Genomic DNA, 23,948 nt, shown 5'->3' with positions numbered 1-23,948 from the left:
TTTTTTTCTTTTCTTTTCTTTTTTTTTTTTTGAGATGGGCTCTCACTCTGTCATCCAGGCTGGAGAGCAGCGGTGCAATTATAGCTCACTGTAGCCTCTACCTCCTGGGCTCAGGCAATCATCCTGCCTCTATCACGCAAGTAGCTGGGGCTGTATAAGCATGCTGTGGTTAATTTCTGTATTCTTTGTAGAGATGGAGTTTTGTCATGTTACCTAGGCTGGTCTCAAACTCCAAAGATTAAGTGATGCACCTGTCTGGCCTCCCAAAGTGTTGGGATTATAGGCGTAAACCACTGCGTCTGGCCTGTCATGAATATTTAATGCCAACATACTACTATTGTTGCAAATCTCACTGATTTAAAGTTGAAAACCAAAGAGAAAGAAAGAAAAAATCTCAGATGCTCATGTCATCAAGAAAAGTCCTTTCCTTCAATTGGGATATGTTTGTGTTTCAAGTACAGTTCCAATAAGCCTAGTGAACTTTTTCCAAGTCTACTATAGACTACTTGAAGAACTATTTAGTTCTTGAGAGTTCCAAAGACATTAAGTTTTACTAAAATTACATCAAACACTTAAGCAACTCTAAACTACTACGCATAAATCTTCCTTTCAAAGCTATAGGTCCCACAGTACTTCAATGACAGTGATTTTGTGCTAAAAAGTTAAAGGTGATTAACTGTGGGAAAGAGATTAGTTAGGTTAATCTTTATTAAACTTGGGGATTTAAAGAGTTTTATAAAGGCATGTTTCCAATGGTTGAAATAATTAATATAAAATGTTAAGATCAGTAAATTAAACTATAAGACTATAATGCTATTTACGTGGGGCTCGTGACAAGCCTACAATTGGTGCTGGCAGATTAGGATACCCACTATGACTCAGCATACCCATTCAATAAAACGTAAGTGGAAAAACAAACGGAAGTTCTGGCAACAAAGAGGGCCAGGAAGTACAGTGACATAAAGGTCACCCAACAGGTTCGCATCACTTGTCTTTATTGCTAGATAGATGTAATACTGGGGGACAGATTTTACATGCCAACCAAATTACAACAACTACCAAATTAAATGGGAAAAGACTCCCCAGAAAACAGATATAAATTCTCTTTTATTTTATTTTTTTGAGATACAGTCTCACTCTGCTGCCCAGGCTGGAGTGCAGTGGTGTGATCTCAGCTCACTGCAGCCTCCACCTCCCAGGTTCAAGCAATTCTCCTGCCTCAGCATCCCACATAGCTGGGATTACAGGTGTCCGCCACCACACCCAGCTAATTTTTGTATTTTTAGTACAGACAGGGTTTTACCATGCTGGCCAGGCTGGTCTTGAACTCCTGACCTCAGATGATCCACCTGCCTCGGCCTCCCAAAGTACTGAGATTACAGGCATAAGCTACCGCGCCTGGCCAGATATAACTTCTTGAAACTATAAAAAATAAAAGTTTCCTAATACATCAGACTATAATGAGCTATAAAAGCCTTATCAAATCATTTAATCACATACGACAAAGCACCAGAAGAGACATTTTGCCTCAACTTTACCCAAGTGATCCAGAAATACCGTAGAAAGGCCTACTCTCTCAGAAGAAAATACTGAGCCACTGCTCCCACTAGCTCTGTAACCTGACCTAAACTTACTGAGTTTCTTCCAGCCGCTGCTCCCACCCAGTCCATAGCCTGACATAAGCTGAAGAACCTCCCTTTCTAATTTCCCCCTCTTTGTGTGATCAGTGAGCAGATGCTTCCCAACCTGAAGAAATGCTCAGTAAATGGATGTGACGGGCAATCTATGATTCCTGACTGCCTATCATTGAGCCCTTTCCTCTTGGTACCATTATCCTCATTACCTTTTCGGGGGTTACCTGTCCCCCATGGGATACAGTCTTGTGGGACAATTAATCAGGTTCATACTCACTCCTAAACAAGAGATGGGAACATGAACTACATTGGGCCTACTGGACTTTCTTTCCCTGGATACGAATTGTGAGCAGTGAACAAAAAAGGCTGGCAATGGTTTCAGTTCATTCATTCCACTCCCAGAGCTAGAACGAAAATGGTTTCTTCGTGTTGTAGGCCTTCCCTTCAAATCTGCAAGTCCAGACCTATGGAGCCTTCCAACCCTTGCCGTTTTCCTTTTTTTGTTTTTTTGAGATGGAATCTTGCTGTTACCCAGGCTGGAGTGCAGTGGCATGATCTCGGCTCACTGCAAGTTCCACCTTCTGGGTTCACGCCATTCTCCTGCCTCAGCCTCCCGAGTAGCTGGGACTACATGTGCCCGCCACCATGCCGGCTAATTTTTTGTATTTTTAGTAGAGATGGGGTTTCACCGTGTTAGCCAGGATGGTCTCGATCTCCCAACCTTGTGATCTGCCTGCCTCAGCCTCCCAAAGTGCTGAGATTACAGGCGTGAGCCACTGCGCCCGGCCCCAACCACTGCCTTTTTAAACTGAACACAAAGTGGTCTTCATTATTCTCCAAGAATTGTCAAGGAAGTACCTCTGTACTTATGCAGCATAAACTTGGCCCTCAACTTTGACACAGCAGCACACTCTCTCTTTCTTGATCCCCTCTGTCAAGTTTCAAGACGTGACACTGCTGGTTTTCCTCCTCCTCCCTTCTCATGCTCTCCTATCTGCTCCTCCAGCTGACAAATACTAAAGTGACTCAAGGCTGTTTCCAAGTCAACTTTCTTTCTAGATGTACTTCTCTCTACAGGCAGTCTTATCCCTGGTCACACTCAGAATTAATCATTGAAATGCCCATGACTCTTAAGCGTATTTCTTTGGCCCAGCCCTTCTCTGACCTCCAGAAAGATACCCCAAAGTGTTTACTTGTAATTGTCACTTTGCTGTTTCAGAGGAAACTCAAAGTCAACAGGTCCAAAACTGTGACCTCCATTGTGCCTACCACTGCTGCCTCACACACACAAAAAAGCTAGTCCTCCTTCAGCCATACCTATCTAGATGAATGCATTAACCATCCACCTAACCATGAAACCACAAATTCAGGAGACTAGGAGTCTCCTTCTAGCCTCCTGCTTTCTCAGTTTATTGTATCCAAACAACCACTAAGTTCTTCCAATTTTACCTTCTAGTCATCTCTCAAATATGTCCAGCTCTTTATTGTCATTGATCTCACTTTGGTCAAAGAAATGCTCTCCTAACTGGCCTCTCCTAAGCATCTCTGCACACCCCTTCAATACCTCCTTCACATTAGAGCAAAGAATAATTTTTAAAATGCAAATACTATTCCTAAAATAACGTTGCCTTCCCCTTAGGACAAAGATCAAAATCCTCCCCAGGGCCTCCACAGCTGCTGCCTGCCTGTTCTCTTCTCTCATCTCATGCGAGCCCAGGCCTGCCTCATCTGTCCTGCTGTACTGCGGTGCACTGATCTTCTTCCAGAGTCTTACAGATGCCATTCTCTCTCCATCTTCAGCCCTTTGTCTATGTCTTGCTCTGTTTTCCCCAAGCTATTACAGCTCAAAATAGTCACTGCCTCAAGAAAGTCTTCCCGAATTTTCCAGCTTAAATTTGGGACCCCCCCACCCACACCACCCATTTTACACTGTCTACCTCTCCTTTAGTGCTTATATCACAGCTACAATGTACTGTGCAATTAGGTGTTTAATTTTTGAACTCCCCTACGAGAACGTAAACTCCATGAGAAATAATAGTAATCTCTAGCATTTAGCACAACCTTTTAAAAAACACTTAAGATTTTACCCAGTATTATTCACTGTTGACTCCCAAATTACTATGGCAGCCCTAACTTCTCCCTAGCTCCAGATTCATGTTTGTAATAACCTACTCAAACTCTTCAACTGAATATTTAACAAGCAGCTTAAATGTAACATTTCTAAAACCTCTGAATTACCAATTACACCCCTAAACGCTCCGATTTCCATCCTGCTCAGGTCAATAAAGATCACTACCAGTCACCCCACTTTCTAGGTCAAAATGGTGACTGAGTTATCCTTGATTCCTCTCTTTCCTTCAAATCCCATATCCAAAAATAATTTATCAGTGGGTCCTCCTCTCTTTCCATCCAAAAATAATTTATCAGTGGGTCCTCCTCTCTTTCCTTCAAATCCCATATCCAAAAATAATTTATCAGTGGGTCCTACTAACTTCAAATTACATATCCTCAGCCAGGTGTGGTAGCTCACGTCTGTAATCCCATCACTTCAGGAACCCAAGGCAGGCAGATCACCTGAGGCCACGAATTCAAGACCAGCCTGGCCAACATGGTAAAACCCTGTCTCTTCTAAAAACACAAAAATTAGCCGGGGGTGGTGGTGCATGCCTGTAGTCCCAGCTACTCAGGAGGCTGAGGCATAAGAATCGCTTGAACCTGGGAGGCAGAGGTTGCAGTGAGCCGAGATCACGCCACTGAACTCCAGCCTGGGCAACACAGCGAGACTCCATCTCAAAAAAAAAAAAAATAATAAAATTAAATTTAAAAAAATTACATGTCCTAAGCATACTTCTCACCCCTCTGTCACTACCACTCTCTTTCATGCCTCCATCTTCTCATGGCAACCTCCTAACTTGGTCTCCCCACTTCTGCCTGCCTCCCCCCAACTCTCTTCTTCACATAGGGGTCCTCCTCCCACCCCACAATACAGACTCTACACAGACAGGGTCTCTTGTTTGATCCCACAGTGCACATATACCCAATGACTAGCATTTGGCTGAGCAGACAGCAGACAAACTAATTATTTGCTGAATGACTAAGAATTCTGACTGCAGATTTCTAGGCTTCATCCCTGGAAATTCTGACCCTGAATTTCTTAATCATCCACAGGTGACTGATGATAACTCCACCAGACACCCAGGCCCATCTCCTCACAGAGGACTTCAAAGCTGTCCCTGCATGCTCTTACTCAGGACCCCTTCCACCTCAGTGCACAGAGGCCTCTGAAGTGACCCTGACACTTGGAAGAAATGAGAAGAGAGCCTCCTCTGAGAAACACTAGGGAAGCTAACTCAAGATGATTAATCTTTAGTGAAGACAGTATCATGAGAAAATTGTCAGTTTACCAGAATGGCCCACAACCAGAAGCATCCTATGCCTGAATTTGGTGAGGGTGGGTTAAGTACATACAATGCTTTTTTTTTTTTCTTTGAGATGGAGTCTTGCTCTGTCGCCCAGGTTGGAGTGCAGTGGCACGATCTTAGTTCACTGTAAACTCTGCCTCCCAGGTTCAAGAGATTCTCCCACCTCAGCCTCCTGAGTAGCTGGTTTTACAGGAGTGCACCACCACACCCAGCTAATTTGTGTAATTTTAGTAGAGACAGGGTTTCACCATGTTGGCCAGGCTGGTCTCGAACTCCTGACCTCAAGTGGTCTGACCGCCTTGGCCTCCCAAAGTGCTAGGATTACAGGCATAAATCACCACGCCTGGCCGTAAGTATACACAATTCTTAATTCACTGTGCTACCAGAAGCGAAAACATTAATTAACTCCATAGACTGAAGAAATTTAAAATTTTAACTTCATCTAAGATTAAGTCTTCCAAAAGCTTATATGCAACAGCAGCACTGATTTGATGCACTCCTCCCTCTTTCTTTTGTGTTTACTCTGGTGCAGGTGCTAAGAACCAGGGAAATAACAAATGCAAACAATGCAATGGAAAAGGAATCCTCAGTCTCATAAGAGAGTTTAAAATAGCATTTGTCCCAAGGATCTCATGCTTTCCTCCATGCAAACACTGTTCTGGAATGCTACATCAAATCGATTTGATTCCGTACACTAAGGATTCGAGTTTCATAAAATCTGGGATACAGCACCATATGAAATTACCAAGGAAGTTTCTACAACTTTTAATGCTTTATATTACTGAGCAAGGAGGTGTTCAGATTCTAAAATTCTTATAACTACGCTGTAATATGGCAAGAAACAATCTAATCTCCGACTCCCTACAAGCACTCTCATTCTTTCTCTATAATATGTTTTGCTGAGCTTCACTCATTCCAAAACTTTTACAGAAGAAAAACCAACAGAAAATGTTTTACTTTATTTTAAATGATTCCTGAGGACTGGTATGGAGGCTCACATTTGTAATCCCAAAGCTTTGGGAGGCTGAGGTAGGAGGATCACTTGAGGCCAGGAGTTTGAGACCAGCCTGGGCAGCATAGTAAGACCCTGTCTCTACAAAAAATAAACAAATAAAAATAAGAAAATGATTTGTGTTCCAACTTACCTTTATGAAAACAGTTAAATATATCATCTGTCTCAGATAAATACAAAAATAAATCAAATAATGAGGGTATTTTCCTTCAGTTACTCATGTCAGCATGAACTGAAACAGGGGGCCTCTGTCATATATTCTTCATCATGTTTAACTCTTTCTGAGTCAGACAAGGACTTAAAAAGCAAGACTCTTCAAAAGCAAGAAGGAGTCAAGTGATTCAAGAAGCACAATAATTAGTCATTACCAAATGATTCTATATCGTGGTTTTGGGAGATTCTAAACAACACGTGCCCCATCACCCTGGATATATAAAAATATGCAATCCTCTCTAACTTCCTCTTTGGTTGGCTTCCCAAGAACCCAACCCTACCTGACCGGCTTGTTTTCTGGGCCCACATCTGTAAAGCCCATTTCCTCCAGTTTGCAGCGCCTGTAAAGCTCATAGTGCCTGGTATGGGTCTGCTCTCGCAGGTCCTCCATGTTTGTACAAATGAGCATTTCCCGCAGCTTTACAAAGTCACAGTGGTTTTCATTTTCCACTAGCCAAAAAAAAAAAAAAAAAGAGCAACACTGGATTTTAATTCCTGGCACACAATTAAGTGTTTGCTGAATGAACAAATAAATGAAAACATGTGAAATAACAAATAGCAAAATGATCAGTTTGTTTAATTGCTACGATTATTTTATACAGGTAACTAAGGAAGAAACTCTTGCAGTGTAAACACTGTATCATAGGCAAGGTGAATTAACAGACCAGGAGATTTACTTTAAATTTAGTAGCCAATGGACCACCAGGAAATAGCAAAAAAGACACAACTTATTGTTAACCAACTGTTCTAGTTATTTCACAGGAATATTTTGTTAGCAGTTTACAAACTATCCTGAAGACATTTCACATAATGTTTAAAAAGAGTATATAATATTAGTTCACTAAAACTTCAAAGTAGTAAATTCTACAAACTCAAGAATACTATCTATCCATGCTATAATTATCAAATTCATTTTATACAACACATTTATGATCCTGTGTTAGACACTATTCAAAATTAGTGAACACACTTACATGATCCTTCTTCTATGTTTACGGTGACTAGAGGACTACAAATAAATATGTGTTATTGTGACCAACACTCTTTGGTATAATTATTACTTTTATATTTTTTATAAAATTAAAAATGTTACATTTTCTCAATATTTTTCACTAATTATAAAATTTATCAATTAAGAAAAAAAATCAGCATTTGGAAATCTATACTAGTAAGGGTAATCTATTCACCATTAATTAGCACTATAAGTAAATGAACCATACAGTACTACTTACTTACTCATTATAATGTCAGATAAATAATCTAAATGTCAAGTGGATTTAACTTTTTAAGTTGGCTGACTGGTTTATTCTGGAAATAGCTGGCAATACTTTGATCAGCAAAAATAAATTTATAAGATGGTTGACCGTCCTCATAGTTAAGTGGTAATTAGTGATGTTTTATGTCTGAACACTAGTTTCTACATTCACATTTGGGTCAGAGTGCCCCACTGTTGTTTCCCACCTACTGACAGGGTACCGCGGGGAGGTAATGTGTGTGTGGCATAATGAGAAGGTGGAGGCTCTACATGGCCTCCAGACTTTGGCTAAAATAGTACACAGCCAACTCCAACTCCTCTGACAACCAATCACATCCAAACTAAGCATCACCCCAAAGAAGGCATGAAAGGCAGCTTTGAGATTACTAGATACATATTTCTAGTCATCCTTTGTCTCATTTACCTTGTACAACACCCCAAGGGTACTGGCGAGCTTTGACCATCTTGTTTCCAACTTTCACCTCATCCATACTTCCCACAACAGCAAATGGCAACTGTCCCTGAAAAAGAATATCAAACACATCTCATACCAGTGTGATAACTGACTAGATAAAAGACATTTTATGTAAGAGAGAAGAGAATAACTTATTAAATAAACCTATTAAAATCAAATGGTCAGCTATGCCTCAGATTTTAAAACCTGCCAGTGAATATGTGCTAACTGTTCTACAAGAGTCATCTTTGAGCCCCATAAAGAAAAGTATTTACATGCAAGGCATTATGCTATTGGGAATACAAACAAAAAAAATCTTATTTATTTTTATTTTTATTTTTTTGAGACAGTCTTGCTCTGTCGCCCAAGCTGAAGTGCAGTGACATGATCTCAGCTCACTGCAGCCTCCACCTCCTGGGTTTCAGTGATTCTCCTTCCTCAGCCTCCCGAGTAGCTGGGATTACAGTTGCTCGCCACAACACCCAGCTAATTTTTGTATTTTTAGTAGAGACGGGGTTTCACCATGTTGGCCAGGCTTGTCTCAAACTCCTGACTTCAGGTGATCCACCTGTCTTGGGATTATAGGTGTCAGCCACCACACCTGGCCGAAAAACAATTTTCCCCTAAATGACAAAGATAATGTTGAGGAAATTACACATACACACACCCACAGTATACATATTGTGTATGTAACTATACAATAGTATATTCCTATTCTGTGTGTACAGTGTGTGTGTATAGATATGATACTAACATAAAGTAGTATACAAAGTCCCAAATTAATGTCAATATAGTAAATGTCCTAGAAATTGAGGGGAGTGAGAGATCACTGGGAGCAGGAAGATACAAGCTAAGCCAGATCAAGAAGAACAAGATTTAGATGGATGAGCAAAGTGGCAAGAAATGGCTTAGAAAAGGAAAAGATTCTGAACAAAACGTAATAGCTAGGTTCAGGGGCAGGGAGCAGACTGGCCTGTCTGAAGTTGAGGATTAATACAGGGGAAAAGTCTAATGTAAAAAGTATTAATTACTATGTTTAATATTTTTAAATTGACATATTTAGTTTCTTAATGGTGGCTTTCTGAATATTCTAGGTGAGCACAAGAAATAAAATTAGATGTAAAGACAATTTAACATACAGGAATTAAGATCACCTCATTTACATTAGTTTTTTTATAGACTTAGTTTAGGTACATTAATATAAAAGTGGTATGAAAAATCAGAAAAGGAAAATAGAAGAAATGGAATGAACAATTATTCAAAGTCACTGGTAGGCGCTTAACAAAGGTGACATCATTCATCCCTCACAACCACCCTTAAGATGGGCAGTATTAACATAACTTTGTAGATATGTTAAGTCTCAGGGAGGTTAGTAACTCCAATGAACATATGGCCAAGCCTGTCGGATTTCAAAATCCATGATCCTACAAAATATAACCAGGTGTTTTAAAAATGTGTTAGCTTCAAGAAAGTAAAATAAAGAACTTAGTAACCTTCCATTGTATTAAACTAAAAGTTACGTGAATGTAACTTGGCACTATAAGAGAGAAGGAGCGTAAATACTAGCTTTAAGAGGCCTCCTTAAAGATTTTAAGATTCTACAGCATGCAAAGAGAGGCTGTAAAGTCTTCTCATGTTTATAAAGACAGGGTAGGAAGGTGTCATCTTTCTAAGGCAATTACATACGGTTCCACAAAAGGTATATCCCAGTCTCACAAATGTATCACTTTATTTTGGTGAAAGCAGGGTGAAAGAAAAATATGCTTAAAAATAAATTCTCCTTATACTTTTTCCAATTTAAAAAATAAAACAATTTCTCATACTGGACTTTTTGAAAATTCACCTTGTTTGAAGTCTTTTTGGAAGACACAAGTGAAAGTATATTAGTTGCAATATTACTTACAAATTAGTTTTATTTTCACATGGAAAACAGAATTAACATTCAATCAGGAGCTCACATTCATCGCAGCATTGACCTTAGCGATAGTGTCATCATCCGTTGGGAACTGGTATATCTGGACGCCATTGCTGACCAATTCACTCATGAGCTTGATCTTAAACTTCTGTAATTCAGTTTTAGAAACCGTATCTGCTTTGGCAATCACTGGTATAATGTTTACCTATTAAGAATAAAGAAAAACAAAATCTTATTGAGGATTTTTTTTTAATCCTGCAGCTGTTTTTTCACTCAAAACCGTTCATTCTTTTCCCTAAACCTAGATTGGAGGACTGGCAAACTACGGTCCATCTCGCTGTTGATTTTTATACATAAAGATTTACAGGAACACTGCCACATCCATTTACTTGTGTACTGTCTACAGTTGCATTCACACTACAATAGCAGAGATGAGTTACTGCTGCCAGAAACCACAGGGCCCGTGAAGCCCGGTGTATTCACAGCCTGGCCCTCTGCAGAAAAGGTATGCCAACCCGGACCTAGATGGCCACTCTCCTATATATATACACCCCTTACACGCTCATTCCTACAGATGCTGGCCACACAATCTTTTTTTTTTTTTTTTTGAGATGGAGTCTCGCTCTAATCCAGGCTGGTGTGCAGTGATGCAATCTCAACTCACTGCAAGCACTGCGTTCCGGGTTCAAGCGATGCTCTTCCCTCAACCTCCCAAGTAGCTGGGATTACAGGCACCTCAATCAATGCTTTCAGAAAGCAGAACTCTTGTAAGATTAATCTTTCATTTGAGTTTAGGTTTAGAAATCTCACATTTTCTTTTCTCTCAAAATCTTGCAATTTCATCAAACACTTAAAAAGTAAAATGTGATAAAAGGTAAACTGAACTGGCTCCTTAATTCACTAAGAATTTTTATTTTTTAGTAATCTAAGCACTAAGTAACCAGGGTGATTGATTCCTCAGCAAAACTAAAAGACAGGTGAAGCTTCTCTTTCTGCCTCTTGTTTCAGGACTGACTCCAAGCCTACCTATGCCCCATTGTCACAGACTTACTTAGACAGCAGAGGAAGGAAACCGTACGTACTAATACCAATTAAAAGTGTTCATGATGCAAAGGAATAACTTTCTCAATATTATTTAAAGTCCTATCACTGACAGAGGGGAAGAGATATGGGGCTGTGAAGACCGAATAACTTGTAAATTTAGTTCTATAAGATTAATATCCCCACAAAAGACTGATAGCTCCACAAATTTGTGACTGGTGGTTCTTAAGTTTTTTAGTTTGGTTTTCATCAAAAACCTCAGGCTAATCAGTCATATGTATCAAGAGAGTAAAACCACAATGTAATTTTCAGATTAAAAGTAAAAAATTGGCTGGGCATGGTGGCTCACGCCTGTAATTCCAGCACTTTGGGAGACTGAGGCAGGTGGATCACCTGAGGTCGGGAGTTCGAGACCAGCCTGACCAACATGGAGAAACACCATCTCTACTAAAAACACAAAAAAATTAGGTGGGCATGGTGGTGCATGCCTGTAATCCCAGCTACTTGGTAGGCTGCGGCAGGAGAATCGCTTGAACCCAGGAGGCAGAGGCTGCAGTGAGCCGAGATCACGTCATTGCATTCCACACTTCAGCCTGGGCAACAAGAGTGAAGAAAATGTGGCACATATACACCATGGAATACTATGCAACCATAAAAAAGGATGAGTTCATGTCCTTTGTAGGGACACAGATGCAGCTGGAAACCATCATTCTCAGCAAACTATCACAAGAACGGAAAACCAAACATTGCATGTTCTCACTTATGGGTGGGAATCGATCAATGAGAACACTTGGACACAGGAAGGGGAACATCACACACTGGGGCCTGTTGTGGGGTGGGGGAGCGGGGAGGGATAGCATTAGGAGATACACCTAATGCAAACGACGAGTTAATGGGTGCAGCACACCAACATGGCACATGTATACATATGTAACAAACCTGCATATTGTGTACATGTACCCTAGAACTTAAAGTATAATAAAAAATAAATTAAAAAGAGGAAAAAATTATAATTCCTATTCTATTCTTAATTTTTTCTCTTCTCAAATTTCACATTGATGCCAAGTATATATCTGAATGTATCAGTCTTCCATATGCTCCAAAGGAGAGAAATTTTTTCTATCTATGAAATTAATGGCAGAAAACTTTCTAGCAATCCTAAGTAAACAACTTTCCTGTTAAATTAGTCAAAGTACATAAACATTTTGATGCCAGGTCCTTAGTTTCAATATTATATACTTAGGTATTCAACGAATTATGCCAAGTTAATAACTTAGAATTGCTTGCACAATAAACTGCAGTAGACTGAATACTAAACATCAATGTTTACATGACTATTAGAGGGAGGGAAAGTAACAGATACTGCCCAAAGAGGGTCACTTGCCACCAATGGCATAAGAGAAGATAACTTTCCACATCAAGCAGTTGAGTGTTCTGATTTTGAGGAACAGAAGACAACTATCCGGAGGCAGCCTGGGGAGTGGAGAGATGAGGTCAGCAAGCACACCTCTCATCTTTATGTAGTGCCCTTGTGTAAGTTAGAATTTCCCTACACCCACCAGCTGCCCCTACAAAAAATCTGTGTATTGCTATTTAAAATGGGCCAAATCAAGCAATTTAAGCATATCCTGGTTTTTCCTTTAAACTTATAACAAAACTTAGGTGTTAACTTCCTGTCTAGTTTGTACAATAGAAAGATAAACGCAGGATTTTGATAAGGGAGTCCCAATTTTAGAATTCGTCTCTCATCAACTGAATAAGGCAGAAGTGAGTAGTGACAATCTTTAAATGAGTGCATGATACCCGTGACCTTTACTGTTACCATAAAAGATTTCATTTTGGTTTGAATGAAATAAGGTATTGGTCAAAAGGTAATATTGTAATGCTCATCAATGTCTTTACAGCTGCCCCCCTCATCATCTGTGGGTTCTGCATCCACAGATTCAACCGAGGATCAAAAATATTAGGGGAAATTTTTTTTTTAATGACAATACAATAAAAATTATACAAATTTAAAAATACAGTATAGCAACTATTCACATAGCGTTTACGTTGTATTAGATTTTTTTTTTTTTTTCAAGATGGAGTCTAGCTGTAGCCCAGGCTGGAGTGCTGTCGCGTGATCTCGGCTCACTGCAACCTCCGCCTCCCAGGTTCAAATGATTCTCCTGCCTCAGCCTCCCGAGTAGCTGGGATCACAGGTGCCTGCTACCATGCCCAGCTAACTTTTTGTATTTTTATTTATTTATTTATTTTTTGAGATGGAGTCTCGCTCTGTCGCCCAGGCTGGAGTGCAGTGGCGCGATCCTGGCTCACTGCAAGCTCCGCCTCCCGGGTTCACGCCATTCTCCTGCCTCAGCCTTCCCAGTAGCTGGGACTACAGGCACCCGCCACCTTGCCCGGCTAATTTTTTGTATTTTTAGTAGAGACCGGGTTTCACCGTGTTAGCCAGGATGGTCTCATCTCCTGATCTCATGATCCGCCCGCCTCGGCCTCCCAAAGTGCTGGGATTACAAGCATGGGCCACCACACCTGGCCTGTAGTAGGTATTATAATGAGTAATCTAGAGATTACGTAAACTATATGCAAGGATACAAGTAGGTTATATACAGTCATGTGCTACTTAACCATGGTGACATGGTTTGGATTTGTGTCTTCGCCCAAAATCTCATGTAAAATTGTAATCCCCAGTGTTGGAGGGGTCTGGTGAGAGGGGACTGGATCATGGGGACAGAGTTGCCCCTTGCTGTTCTTGTGGTAGTGAGCAAGTTCTCACGAGATCTGGTTGTTCAAAAGTGTGTAGCACCTCCCCCTGCTCTCTATTCCTCCTTCTCAGGTCACATAAGATACGCCTGCTTTCCCTTCACCTTCCGCCATGGTTTTAAGTTTCCTGAGGCCTCCCCAGCCAGGCTTCTTGTACAGCCTAAGGAACTGTAAGTTAATTAAACCTCTTTTCTTCATAAATTACCCAGTCTCAGATAGTTCTTTATAGCAATGCAAGAACGGACTAATACACATGTTGATAGGAATGTGAATATGACCTTAGGTGATTTTGATGCTGTGTGAACATCACAGAGTATACTCACACAAACCTTGATGTTATAGCCTATAACACACCTAGGCTGTATGGTATGGCTCACTGTTTCTAGACTAGAAGCCTGTATAGCACGTAACTACACTGGATACTATAGACTAACTATAATACAATGGTAAGTATGTGTATATGTAGGCAACTATAATACAATGGTATGTGTATATCTAAACATATCTAAATACAGAAACATATAATACAGTACAGTAAAAATAAGGTATAATCTTATGGGACCACTTTCTATATTTGGTCCCTTGCTGACTAAAATATAGTTTTGCACTGCAAGACTGTCCTACACTATAGGAATTTCAGCATCCTCAGGGTATTGAAACCAATCCCCCTTGGATACCGAGGGATGACTAGGAAGCATCTAGAATTAGTTATTACAAGAGTTTGCAGGTTGAACTGCTGGTTCAAGGTGCACTGCCTCTGAACAAGTGCTCATTAGCTCTTCCATTTATTCCTGAAAATCCACTAAGGGAATACATCAATATAAATTGCTCCTGGCTAACATTTCTTAAAGACTTCTGATGACTCAAAGGTGGGTGGGTGGGCCAGTACCTCGAATACCAATACGTAAATATCCTCAATAAACTGTGCCTGTTAATTTTTAAATAAGTTTTAAATAACAATAAATAACAGAGATCCTTCATATATGCCAGGCATCGTGCTAAATGCTTTGTAATGTTCATCTCAGCTAATCTCCCCAAAAGTCTTAGAGTGAGCTCTCTCTAGCGCTTTTTTTTTTTTTTTTGAGATGGAGTTTCGCTGTGTTGCCCAGGCTGGAGTGCAGTGGTGTGAATTCAGCTCATTGCAAGTTCCACCTTCCGGGTTCACCCCATTCTTCTGCCTCAGCCGCCCGAGTAGCTGGGACTACAGGCGCACACCACCACACCCTGCTGATTTTTTTTTTGTATTTTTAGCGAGACAGGGTTTCACTGTGTTAGCCAGGATGGTCTCGATATCCTAACCTCGTGATTCGCCCACCTCAGCCTCCCAAAGTGCTGGGATTACAAGCATGAGCCACCGCGCCTGGCCTCTAGCACTATTTTACACATGAAAAATTGAATCTGAGTTCATCCAGGACCACATAGCTGCTAAGTGGCGGGGCTGAAGCAGAATCCAGGCAGTTCAGCATGACGGCCATGTCCTAACCCCTCTTGACTGCCTGTTTTATACCCGGATGGGGAGACCTCAGCTAACTTTTAAGACAACCTTCTTTTTTTTTTTTTTTTCAGATGGAGTTTTGCTCTGTTGCCCAGGCTGGAGTGCAGTGGTGCAATCTCGGCTTACTACAACCTCCACCTCCCAGGTTCAAGCGATTCTCCTGCCTCAGTCTCCCGAGTAGCTAGGGCTACAGGCGTGTGCCATCATGCCCGGCTAATTTTTGTGTTTTTAGTAGAGACAGGGTTTCACTATGTTGGCCAGGCTGGTCTCGAACTCCTGACCTTGTGATCCGCCCGCCTTGGCCTCCCAAAGTGCTGGGATTACAGGCATGAGCCACCATGTCCGGCCCAACAACCTTCTTACGTAAAATAAGAGGCAGATAGTTTACAGGGTAGTTTACACTTTTATCATAAAAAATAAAGAATATATTTAAGTCACCAAAGTTGGAAAAGATTAGATAATATATACTTACACAGTATACTAAAGCAAACTTCTATGGCAGATAGGCTCTTACTGAGCATGCCTATTTGCTAAACCCTCTATTTACATGGATCAATTTAATTATTTTCATATCTGCCTCTTGAGGTAGTTCTTCTCCCTAGTTTTTATTTAAAAGTTTTATTTAAAATCACTTAAGTTCACTGAGGCTCAGAGGGCTAAAGAAACGTGCAAGATCAGACAGCTAGTAAATGACAGAGCCAATATTTAGAGCCATCCTCCACTGACACCAGCTTCTACAACTCTTTATACAAACTACCTCATGTTGCTCCACTCTAGCTAAGACAAAACTGCACACTCTTGTTTTTATGTTCCTTTAACAAATATGAATTTCCACATAATCAGACTCAACTATGAAAACAACTGGTTAAATGGTTAGAACATCTGATCATATGTGATCAGGTGAACAGACTGTCATATAAGCTACATCAATTTTTGCTAAAACCAGGGGACCAAGTGACTAGTCAAAAGTAAATCGACCGATGTGCCAAAGCTTCAGTAGGCAGGCCTTCAGGCTTTCCATACAGGTTTCTGCAGAGAAAGCAGCAGCATCCAGAACCTTGGATTTTGAATTCAACTTACACAGTTAGTAACTAGGATCATGAAAGCTTCATTTCGCATACCATTTGAGATTATGGAAAATTCTAATGTTTCTTTAATATAAGATTACTGTCTTTAGCCATCTTTTAAACAAATATAAAAATCTGAAGTGAGTTAGTTTATGAATTTTTCTATAGCTCCCCCAAATTTATATATAGCTCCTTGACTCGGAAATTCAAAAATAGGTTTTCTCTGTATGGTCCAAATTAAAATCTATTTTACGACAATATCTAATGAAACATTAGACCTTCATCCTTGTTAATGAAGTTCTTCTCACTTAATAGTTTCATAAAGTAAAATTAGTATCAACTAAATTCTGCATTAAAAATGTAGAGAATACCCATGTTCTGGCATGCAATTTAATCACTAAAAAGGGAACTACAATTTTATTGCAATATTCCTTCTTTGCATCTCATCTTCCAAATTGAATTTCTCTGAAAAAATAAGCTAGATGGAAATATAAAATGTTTTAAAGATTTCCAGGCACTGGGCATGGTGGCTCATGCCTGTAGTTCTAGCATTTGAAGAGACCAAGGAAGGAAAATCACTTAAGTCCAGGAGTTTGAGACCAACTGGGCAACATAGCAAGACACCCAACTCTATAAAAAAAAAAAATTAAAAAGTTAGCTGGTGTGGTAGTACATGCCTACAGTCCCAGCTACCTGGGAGGCAGAGGCAGGAGGATCATTTGAGCCCACCAGTTTGAGGCTGCAGTAAGCCACGATCTCACAACTACCTCCAGCCTGGGTGACAGAGTGACTCTATCTCTAAAAAAAATAATAATTAAAAAAAGATGCACAGGATAAAAGTTACAATACATACCCATATTGTAAAAATATTTTAATAGTTCAAAATAAATATGAAAGTATGATAAGGTGATTCCTTTCCCCAACTCACCTTGCTGTCAAGGTTCTTCATGGTTAAGAGATCAAGTGTCTTCAGAGAGTGGCCTGTCGGTGAAATGAAGTAGAGGCACACATGGATGCGAGAATCATGGTAGGTAAAGAGAGAACGCTTAATCTTCAGCTCTTCTTGGAGATAGGCCTCAAACTGAGCATCTATGTAGTCAACTATTGGTTGGTAGCTGAAAAATTATTTAAATGTTTAATACAACATTATTTGTGCTACCTTAAGATATCTGTGCAACTCTTAGAAGTTTGAGGTCTATATTTTCATTGATTAATAAACAGTATCTATGCTGAACAGATAACTGTAGTGATAAAAAAAATGTGCAGAACATGCACAAAAGCTATACAAATGCTTCTCAACTTACAATGATGTTACATCATGATAAATCCATCACATAAGCTGAAAATATTAGCTGAAATGCATTTAATATCCGAATAAACCTATCATAAAGTTGAGAAATCATTAAGTCAAACTCTCCTAAATTCAGTATCATTTGTACTTCCAAAACCGTTAGGGCAATCTGTGCTTGAAACAGTATTGAATTTACATTGATTCATTCTCACAGTCATTCACACGCTGGGTCCCTTTCTGACATAGCTTCCCACACTTACCAGACTGCTGAAAGAGGCTGGCAGCAGTCTAATTTGTAATCAAACTGGTACATGGCTTATTATTTAACTAATTGAGAAAATGCATAGGTATCAATACTCAAAAGATATTTAAGTCAAAGTCCATGACTCCTTGCCTCTTAGATTTATAAGGCACGAAAAGCATAAGTAAAGAAGAAAGGCATACATCAGCTGAAAGTATCTAACTAGCAATGCTGGCATGTTTTTATTTTCATTTGATTATAAATAAAGGAAAGGCCAATTATATCCTCTGCTCAGATAACTCCTCCCTGGAAATGCAGTCTTCCTTCTGGCTGTCTCATGTTATTCAGCCTTCAAGATGCAAATCAATCACAGTGCATGTGCAGAGCAGTGTGCTAATGCTGTTCCAAGAACAGTCTGTGAGCATTCCAAGTTCTGGTATGTTAAACCACTGCCTTTGCAACTTACTTTTCTACTCTTAACTATTCTCATTAAACAAATCTGGGTTTCCAAGTGAAAATAACAGCAAACAGTTCCCATGTCAAATTCCCTGGAAACCTTTGTAATATCCTTCTAGCCCTATAATGAACCAGTACCTTGAGCAGCTGAGGTACTTAATAAAGGTGTACAGAATTAAATTCTTCTATAAAGTTGCCTGACCTTCTAGTCCTTGAGGATCATCACTTCTTTTAAAATTATAGAATACACATTGTTCTCCCTATGCAAATGGTAAACAATGTGAGGACTGAGACAGTATCTTATATATCTGTGTTTTCCACTACAACTAGCATAGGCTAGGCTCAGTGGCTCACATCTGTAATCCCAATGGTTTGGGAGACCGAGGCAGGAGGATCACTTGAGGCCAGGAGTTCAAGAACAGCCTGGGCAACAACACAGCAAGACCCCCTAAAAATTTTTAAAAATCAGCAAGGCATTGTGAGGTGCCTATAGTCCTAGCTACTTGGGAGGCTGAGACGGGAGATCCCTTAAGCCCAGAAATTCAAAGCTGCAGTGAGCTGTGATTGTGCCACTGCACACCAGCCTAGGTGACAAAGCAAGATTCTGTTTTAAATGAATTTTTTTAAAAAATTCATTTAAACACAGGGTCTTGCTGTGTTGCCCGGGCTGGTCTTGAACTCCTAGCCTGAAGCAATCAACCTGCCTTGGCCTCCTAAAGCACTGGGATGACAGGCATGAGCCACCACATCCAGCCTCAAAAAATGATATTTTTTTAACAAGTAAATAAATTAAATAAATAGCATAAAACCTTGAACATTACAAGAATTCAATTCATCATCAGAGTGATTATTATAACAACAGTAAGTGATCCTTCAGAAAGTGGTCTAAATGTGACCCAATAGGATTCACTTCCCAAAACAATAAAATGGGAAAAATTAATCTGTTAAGTATATATTTCAAATAAACATTCCAAAGAAGCTTTTATTAATGACCTGAAATAGGTCAGTAAGAGGACCTATTATATGACCTAAATAAATAACCATAAATGTACCTCTATCTGAATGTTTTGTCTTATGCTATTCAAGAATGAAAACTGTAAAGATTTTCTGCTAAATAAATAATATGCCATTCTTTCATAATCTGGACAAAAAGATAAAAAATATGAATCAGAGAGATTAAAAGACACAAGATATAATGAGAAGATCTAACACACATTTCATCAAAGTTTTCAAAGAAAAAGGGGCAGAGGCAATATTTACAGAAGAAATGTCTGAGATTTTTTAGAAAGAACTGATGGACACTATTCAGAATCAAGAACTCAAACATATCACAAGCAGCGTAAATTAGAAATAATAAAAACCCAGATACAGCATAGCAAAATTGGAGAACAATAAAAACAAAGATCTTAAAAGCACTGGAGGAAAAAAAGGAGAGAATCCTTAAGGGTGACTCCTTAATAGCAAAGATGAAAGCCAGGAGAGAGTGGAATGATATTTCCAATGCAAGAAAGAAAATAACTGGCAACCCAGAATTGTATATCCAACTAAAATTTCAAGTATGTGAGTAAAACAGAAATTTTTGGTTAATAAATGGTAATAAACATATACTGGTCATATAATAATACCTTGTGTAGTTAAAAAATAGAGAACTCGGCCAGGCATGGTTGCTCACTGTAATTCTAGCACTTTGGGAGGCCAAAGTTGGAGGATTACCTGAGGTCAGGAGTTCAAGACCAGCCTGGCCAACATGGTGAAACCCTGTCACTGCAAAAATACAAAAATTAGCCAAGCATGATGGCGGGTGCCTGTAATCCCAGATACTCAGGAGGCTGAGGCAGGAGAACTGCTGGAGTGCAGGAGGTAGAAGTTGCAGTGAGCCAAGATCGCTTCATTGTACTCTAGCCTGGGTGACAGAGTGAGACTCCACCTCAAAAATTAAAAAAAAAAAAAAAAAAAAAAAAAGAAAAAGAGAGAGAGAACTTGGTCAGATAGTGGCTCATGCCTGCAATCCCAGCACTTTGGGAGGCCAAGGCAAGAAGATTGCTTGAGGCCAGGAGTTTGAAATCAGCCTGGCCAACATGGCAAAATCCCATCTCCACTGAAAATACAAAAATTAGCTGGTGGGGTGGCGTGTGCCTGCAGTCCCAGCTACACAGGAGGCTGAGGCTTAAGAATCACTTGAACCCAGGAGGCAGAGGCTACAGTAAGCCAAGATCGCACCACTGCACTTCAGCCTGGGTAATGGAGTGAGACTTTGTCTCAAAAAAATAAAATAAAAAGAGAGAGAGAGAGAGAGAGAGAGAGTTAGTATATAATAGCAATCAGGAGAAGGGATTAACAAAATTTAACTGTTCTAAATTTAATTTCATTGTCTATTTGTATTATCAAGGAGAAGTATAAACACTCATCTTCAACCTTAAGTGAAAGATTATATGTGATAATGTGTAAGAGAACAGGACCCCTACGTTTTACCATAAACAAAAATTAACTCAAGATGGATTAAAGACTTAAATGTAAGACCTCAAACAATAAGAATCCTGGGAGAAACCCTAGAAAACACCATGCTGGACACTGGCCTTGGAAAAGAATTTATGATTAAGTCCTCAAAAGCAAAGGCAACAAAAACAAAAATTGTCGAGTGGGACCTAATTACACTAAAGAGCTTCTACACAGCAAAACAAACCATCATCAGAGTAAACACACAACCTACACAATGGGAGAAAATTTTTACAAACTATACATCCAACTATAGTCTAGCAGCCAGAATCTGTAAGAAACTAACAATTAAACAAGGAAAAAACAACCCCATTAAAAATGGCCAAAAGACATGGACATACAAGCAGCAACAAACATGAAAAAATGCTCAACATAACTCATCAGAGAAATGCAAATCAAAACCACAATGACATACCATCTTACAACAGTCAGAATGGCTATTATTAAAAAGTCAAAACACAACAGATACTGGCGAGACTGTAGAGAAAAGGAAATGCTTGTACCCTGTTGGTGGGAATGTAAATTAATGCAGCCACTGTGGAAAGCAGTTTGGAGATTTCTCGAAGAACTTAAAACAGAACTACGATTCGACCCCGCTATTCCAACTTAGAATATATCCAAAAGAAAATACATCATTCTACCAAAAGACACATGTACTTGTATGTTCATCATAGCTCTGTTCACAATAGCAAAGACATGGAATCAACCTAGCTGCCCATTAACGTGGACTGGATAAAGCAAATGTGGTACACACATACCATGGACTCCTACACAGCCATAAAAAAGAACAAAATCAAGTCTTTTGTAGCAACATGATGAAGCTGGAGGCCGTTATCCTAAGCAAATTAACTCAGGAACAAAAAACTAAATACCGTATGTTCTCACTTATAAGTAAGTGGGATCTAAACATTGGGTTAAAGTGGGATCTAAACATTGAGTACACATGGATATAAAGACGACAACAACAGACACTGGGGACTACTAGAGTGGGAAGGGAGAAGTGGGGTAAAGGCTGAAAAATTAACTACTGGTACTATGCTCACTACCTGGGTAACTGGATCACTTGTACCCCAAACCTCAGCATCACACAATATACCCATGTAACAAACCTGCAATTGTATCCCAAATCTAAACGAAAATTTGAAATTGTTTTTTAAAAGGAAAAAAAAATACTTATAAAAATGGAAATAAGACTGGGAGCAGTTGCTCACGCCTGTAATCCCAGCACTTCGGGAGGCCGAGGCCGGTGGATCGCCTGAGGTCAGGAGTTCGAGACCAGCCTGGTCAACGTGGTGAAACCCCCGTCTCTACTAAAAACACAAAAAAATTAGGTGTGGTGCCAGGTGCCTGTAATCCCAGCTACTTGGAAGGCTGAGGCAGGATAATCGCTTGAACTGGGGAGGTAGAAATTGCAGTGAGTTGAAATCACGCCACTGCACTCCAGACTGGGTGACAGAGCGAGACTCCTCAAAAAAAAAAAAAAAAAAAAAATTGAAATTCATTTCAAAAAAGAAAATAAAACAAAAAGTTATTGCTTTAACAATCCTTTTCCCCCTTTTATAGTTTAAATTTGATACAGAATCTCTACTCAATCTTTATATGAGCTTAGGAGAAATATGAAAAGAAATAGAGACATCAGGTAAAATATAAATTAAAATTTCACTATCAAAACTTTCCTGCAATGATTAATAATTTAACTGGCTAATCTGATTAGAATTTTACAAAAAATTCACGTATCAGGTATTTGGCCATTGTCTATAATTGTTCTTACATGTCTTATTTTTTTTTTCTTCAAGGAGATAAGCCCTGCCTGAAAATTAGTATAATTAATATACATTTAATTTGCATGTCAGGAAATAATTAAAGCTACTTTTGCTGAAATGCACATTTTAATAAGGTGATTCAAATTATTCTAAAGAAATTAGACAAATGGATAGAAAAATGTCAATGTGCTAATAAGAACAAAATATTGCTTAATTGTTTTATTGTTAAAAATTAATGTATGGAAGGAAAGGTATGGATTACCATAGGAGAAAATCAAATCATAGTTCATAGGGCTATAAGGCAAATGTCTTGAAATAAGAAAAACTTGTTTTATTACAAGAAGAAAACACGTACCTCTCTTCTTTATTTATTTGGTCACCAAATCCCACTGTATTCACAATGGTCAATTTCAATCGAACATTACTTTCCTGGAGTTCATATGTCTGAGCTTTAAGTTTAACATTTGGGCAAAAATGTGAGGATTCATAGTCTTCAAAATTAGTATTAAACAATGTGTCAATCAGTGTTGATTTTCCAATTCCAGTTTCCCCTGAAACACACAAAGGTACATCTTTATGGTTGTACGAATGGCTGAAAAGAAATACAACTGTAAATGCCTAGAGTGGTTTCAAAGATCCCAAGTATTTCAAAGGCCAGGGTGCACATGAAAGAAATACACACTATGGCTGGTCCCCCAGGTCATTAGCAGAGCACAGAGTAAGTGTGCTAAGCTACTCAGGACTCTGACAACAACACTGAAATGTTTATAGAACAAGCCAAAAGTTTAAAGCTAACAAAAACAAAACTAACAGAATCTAAACAACTGAAGAGAATCCCTGGGATCACGATTTCAAATTGATAACATAAGCATCGTTCTGCCCATGACAAGAATGAAGTGAGTACAAGGAATATGAATGAACAACTTAGAGGAAGATAAGGTGGCACGTACCCACACAGAGAATATTAAAGCAGAAACCTTGCTGAATGGATCTGTTCACCAGCTGATCAGGCAAACTCTCAAAACCAACATGGCCAGACATAGTCAAGGAACGAACGTTTTCTCTTTTCTGAAGGAAAATAAGAACAAAAACAACAGCAATAATAACAGTAATAAAAAACTTTGACTTAAATAGGATGTAGGTGTACTTGAAAGGATAAATATATCAAATAAATGAAAAATTTTATAATCATTATACCTCATCTAAGATACAAGTGATTAAGTAAATTTTCAGGAAAAGAAACCTGTGTCCAGATCCTCAAAACACACATTTCTTATCCCTTTCATACAACGAGAGTCTAGCACTATGTGTAACATTAAAACATTCGATTTCCAAAATAGGAAAATATCCAACTATGGCATATTCACTTACAAAATAAAAAGTTAAAGTCCATTTGTTTATAAATTTTTAACAACTTAGAAAATTCTTAC

At 39.1% G+C, this 23,948-nt stretch overlaps 1 protein-coding gene across 12 annotated transcripts in view; it reads right to left on the bottom strand.

Annotated features, from left to right (window-relative positions):
• SEPT10 (septin 10) overlaps positions 1–23,948 on the bottom strand; it is a 69,950-nt gene that overhangs the window by 14,640 nt on the left and 31,362 nt on the right. For 6 of the 12 annotated variants that reach the window (XM_025353630.1, XM_025353634.1, XM_025353631.1 and 3 more), the window contains 6 exons: positions 23,469–23,586; positions 22,874–23,069; positions 17,200–17,386; positions 9,949–10,110; positions 7,961–8,057; positions 6,563–6,731 (listed from right to left, as the gene is read on the bottom strand). In XM_025353630.1, the coding sequence (XP_025209415.1) occupies positions 6,563–6,731; positions 7,961–8,057; positions 9,949–10,110; positions 17,200–17,386; positions 22,874–23,069; positions 23,469–23,586 (929 nt within the window). The remainder of the gene's footprint in view (positions 1–6,562; positions 6,732–7,960; positions 8,058–9,948; positions 10,111–17,199; positions 17,387–22,873; positions 23,070–23,468; positions 23,587–23,948) is intronic. The other 6 variants (XM_025353636.1, XM_025353639.1, XM_025353642.1 and 3 more) reach the window with 2 other exon arrangements.

This window comes from Theropithecus gelada, chromosome 13 (assembly GCF_003255815.1).
Source record: "Theropithecus gelada isolate Dixy chromosome 13, Tgel_1.0, whole genome shotgun sequence".
NCBI classification, from domain to species: domain Eukaryota; kingdom Metazoa; phylum Chordata; class Mammalia; order Primates; family Cercopithecidae; genus Theropithecus; species Theropithecus gelada.
Note: the sequence above shows the minus strand (reverse complement) of the source record. Positions and strands in the feature narration are given on the sequence as shown.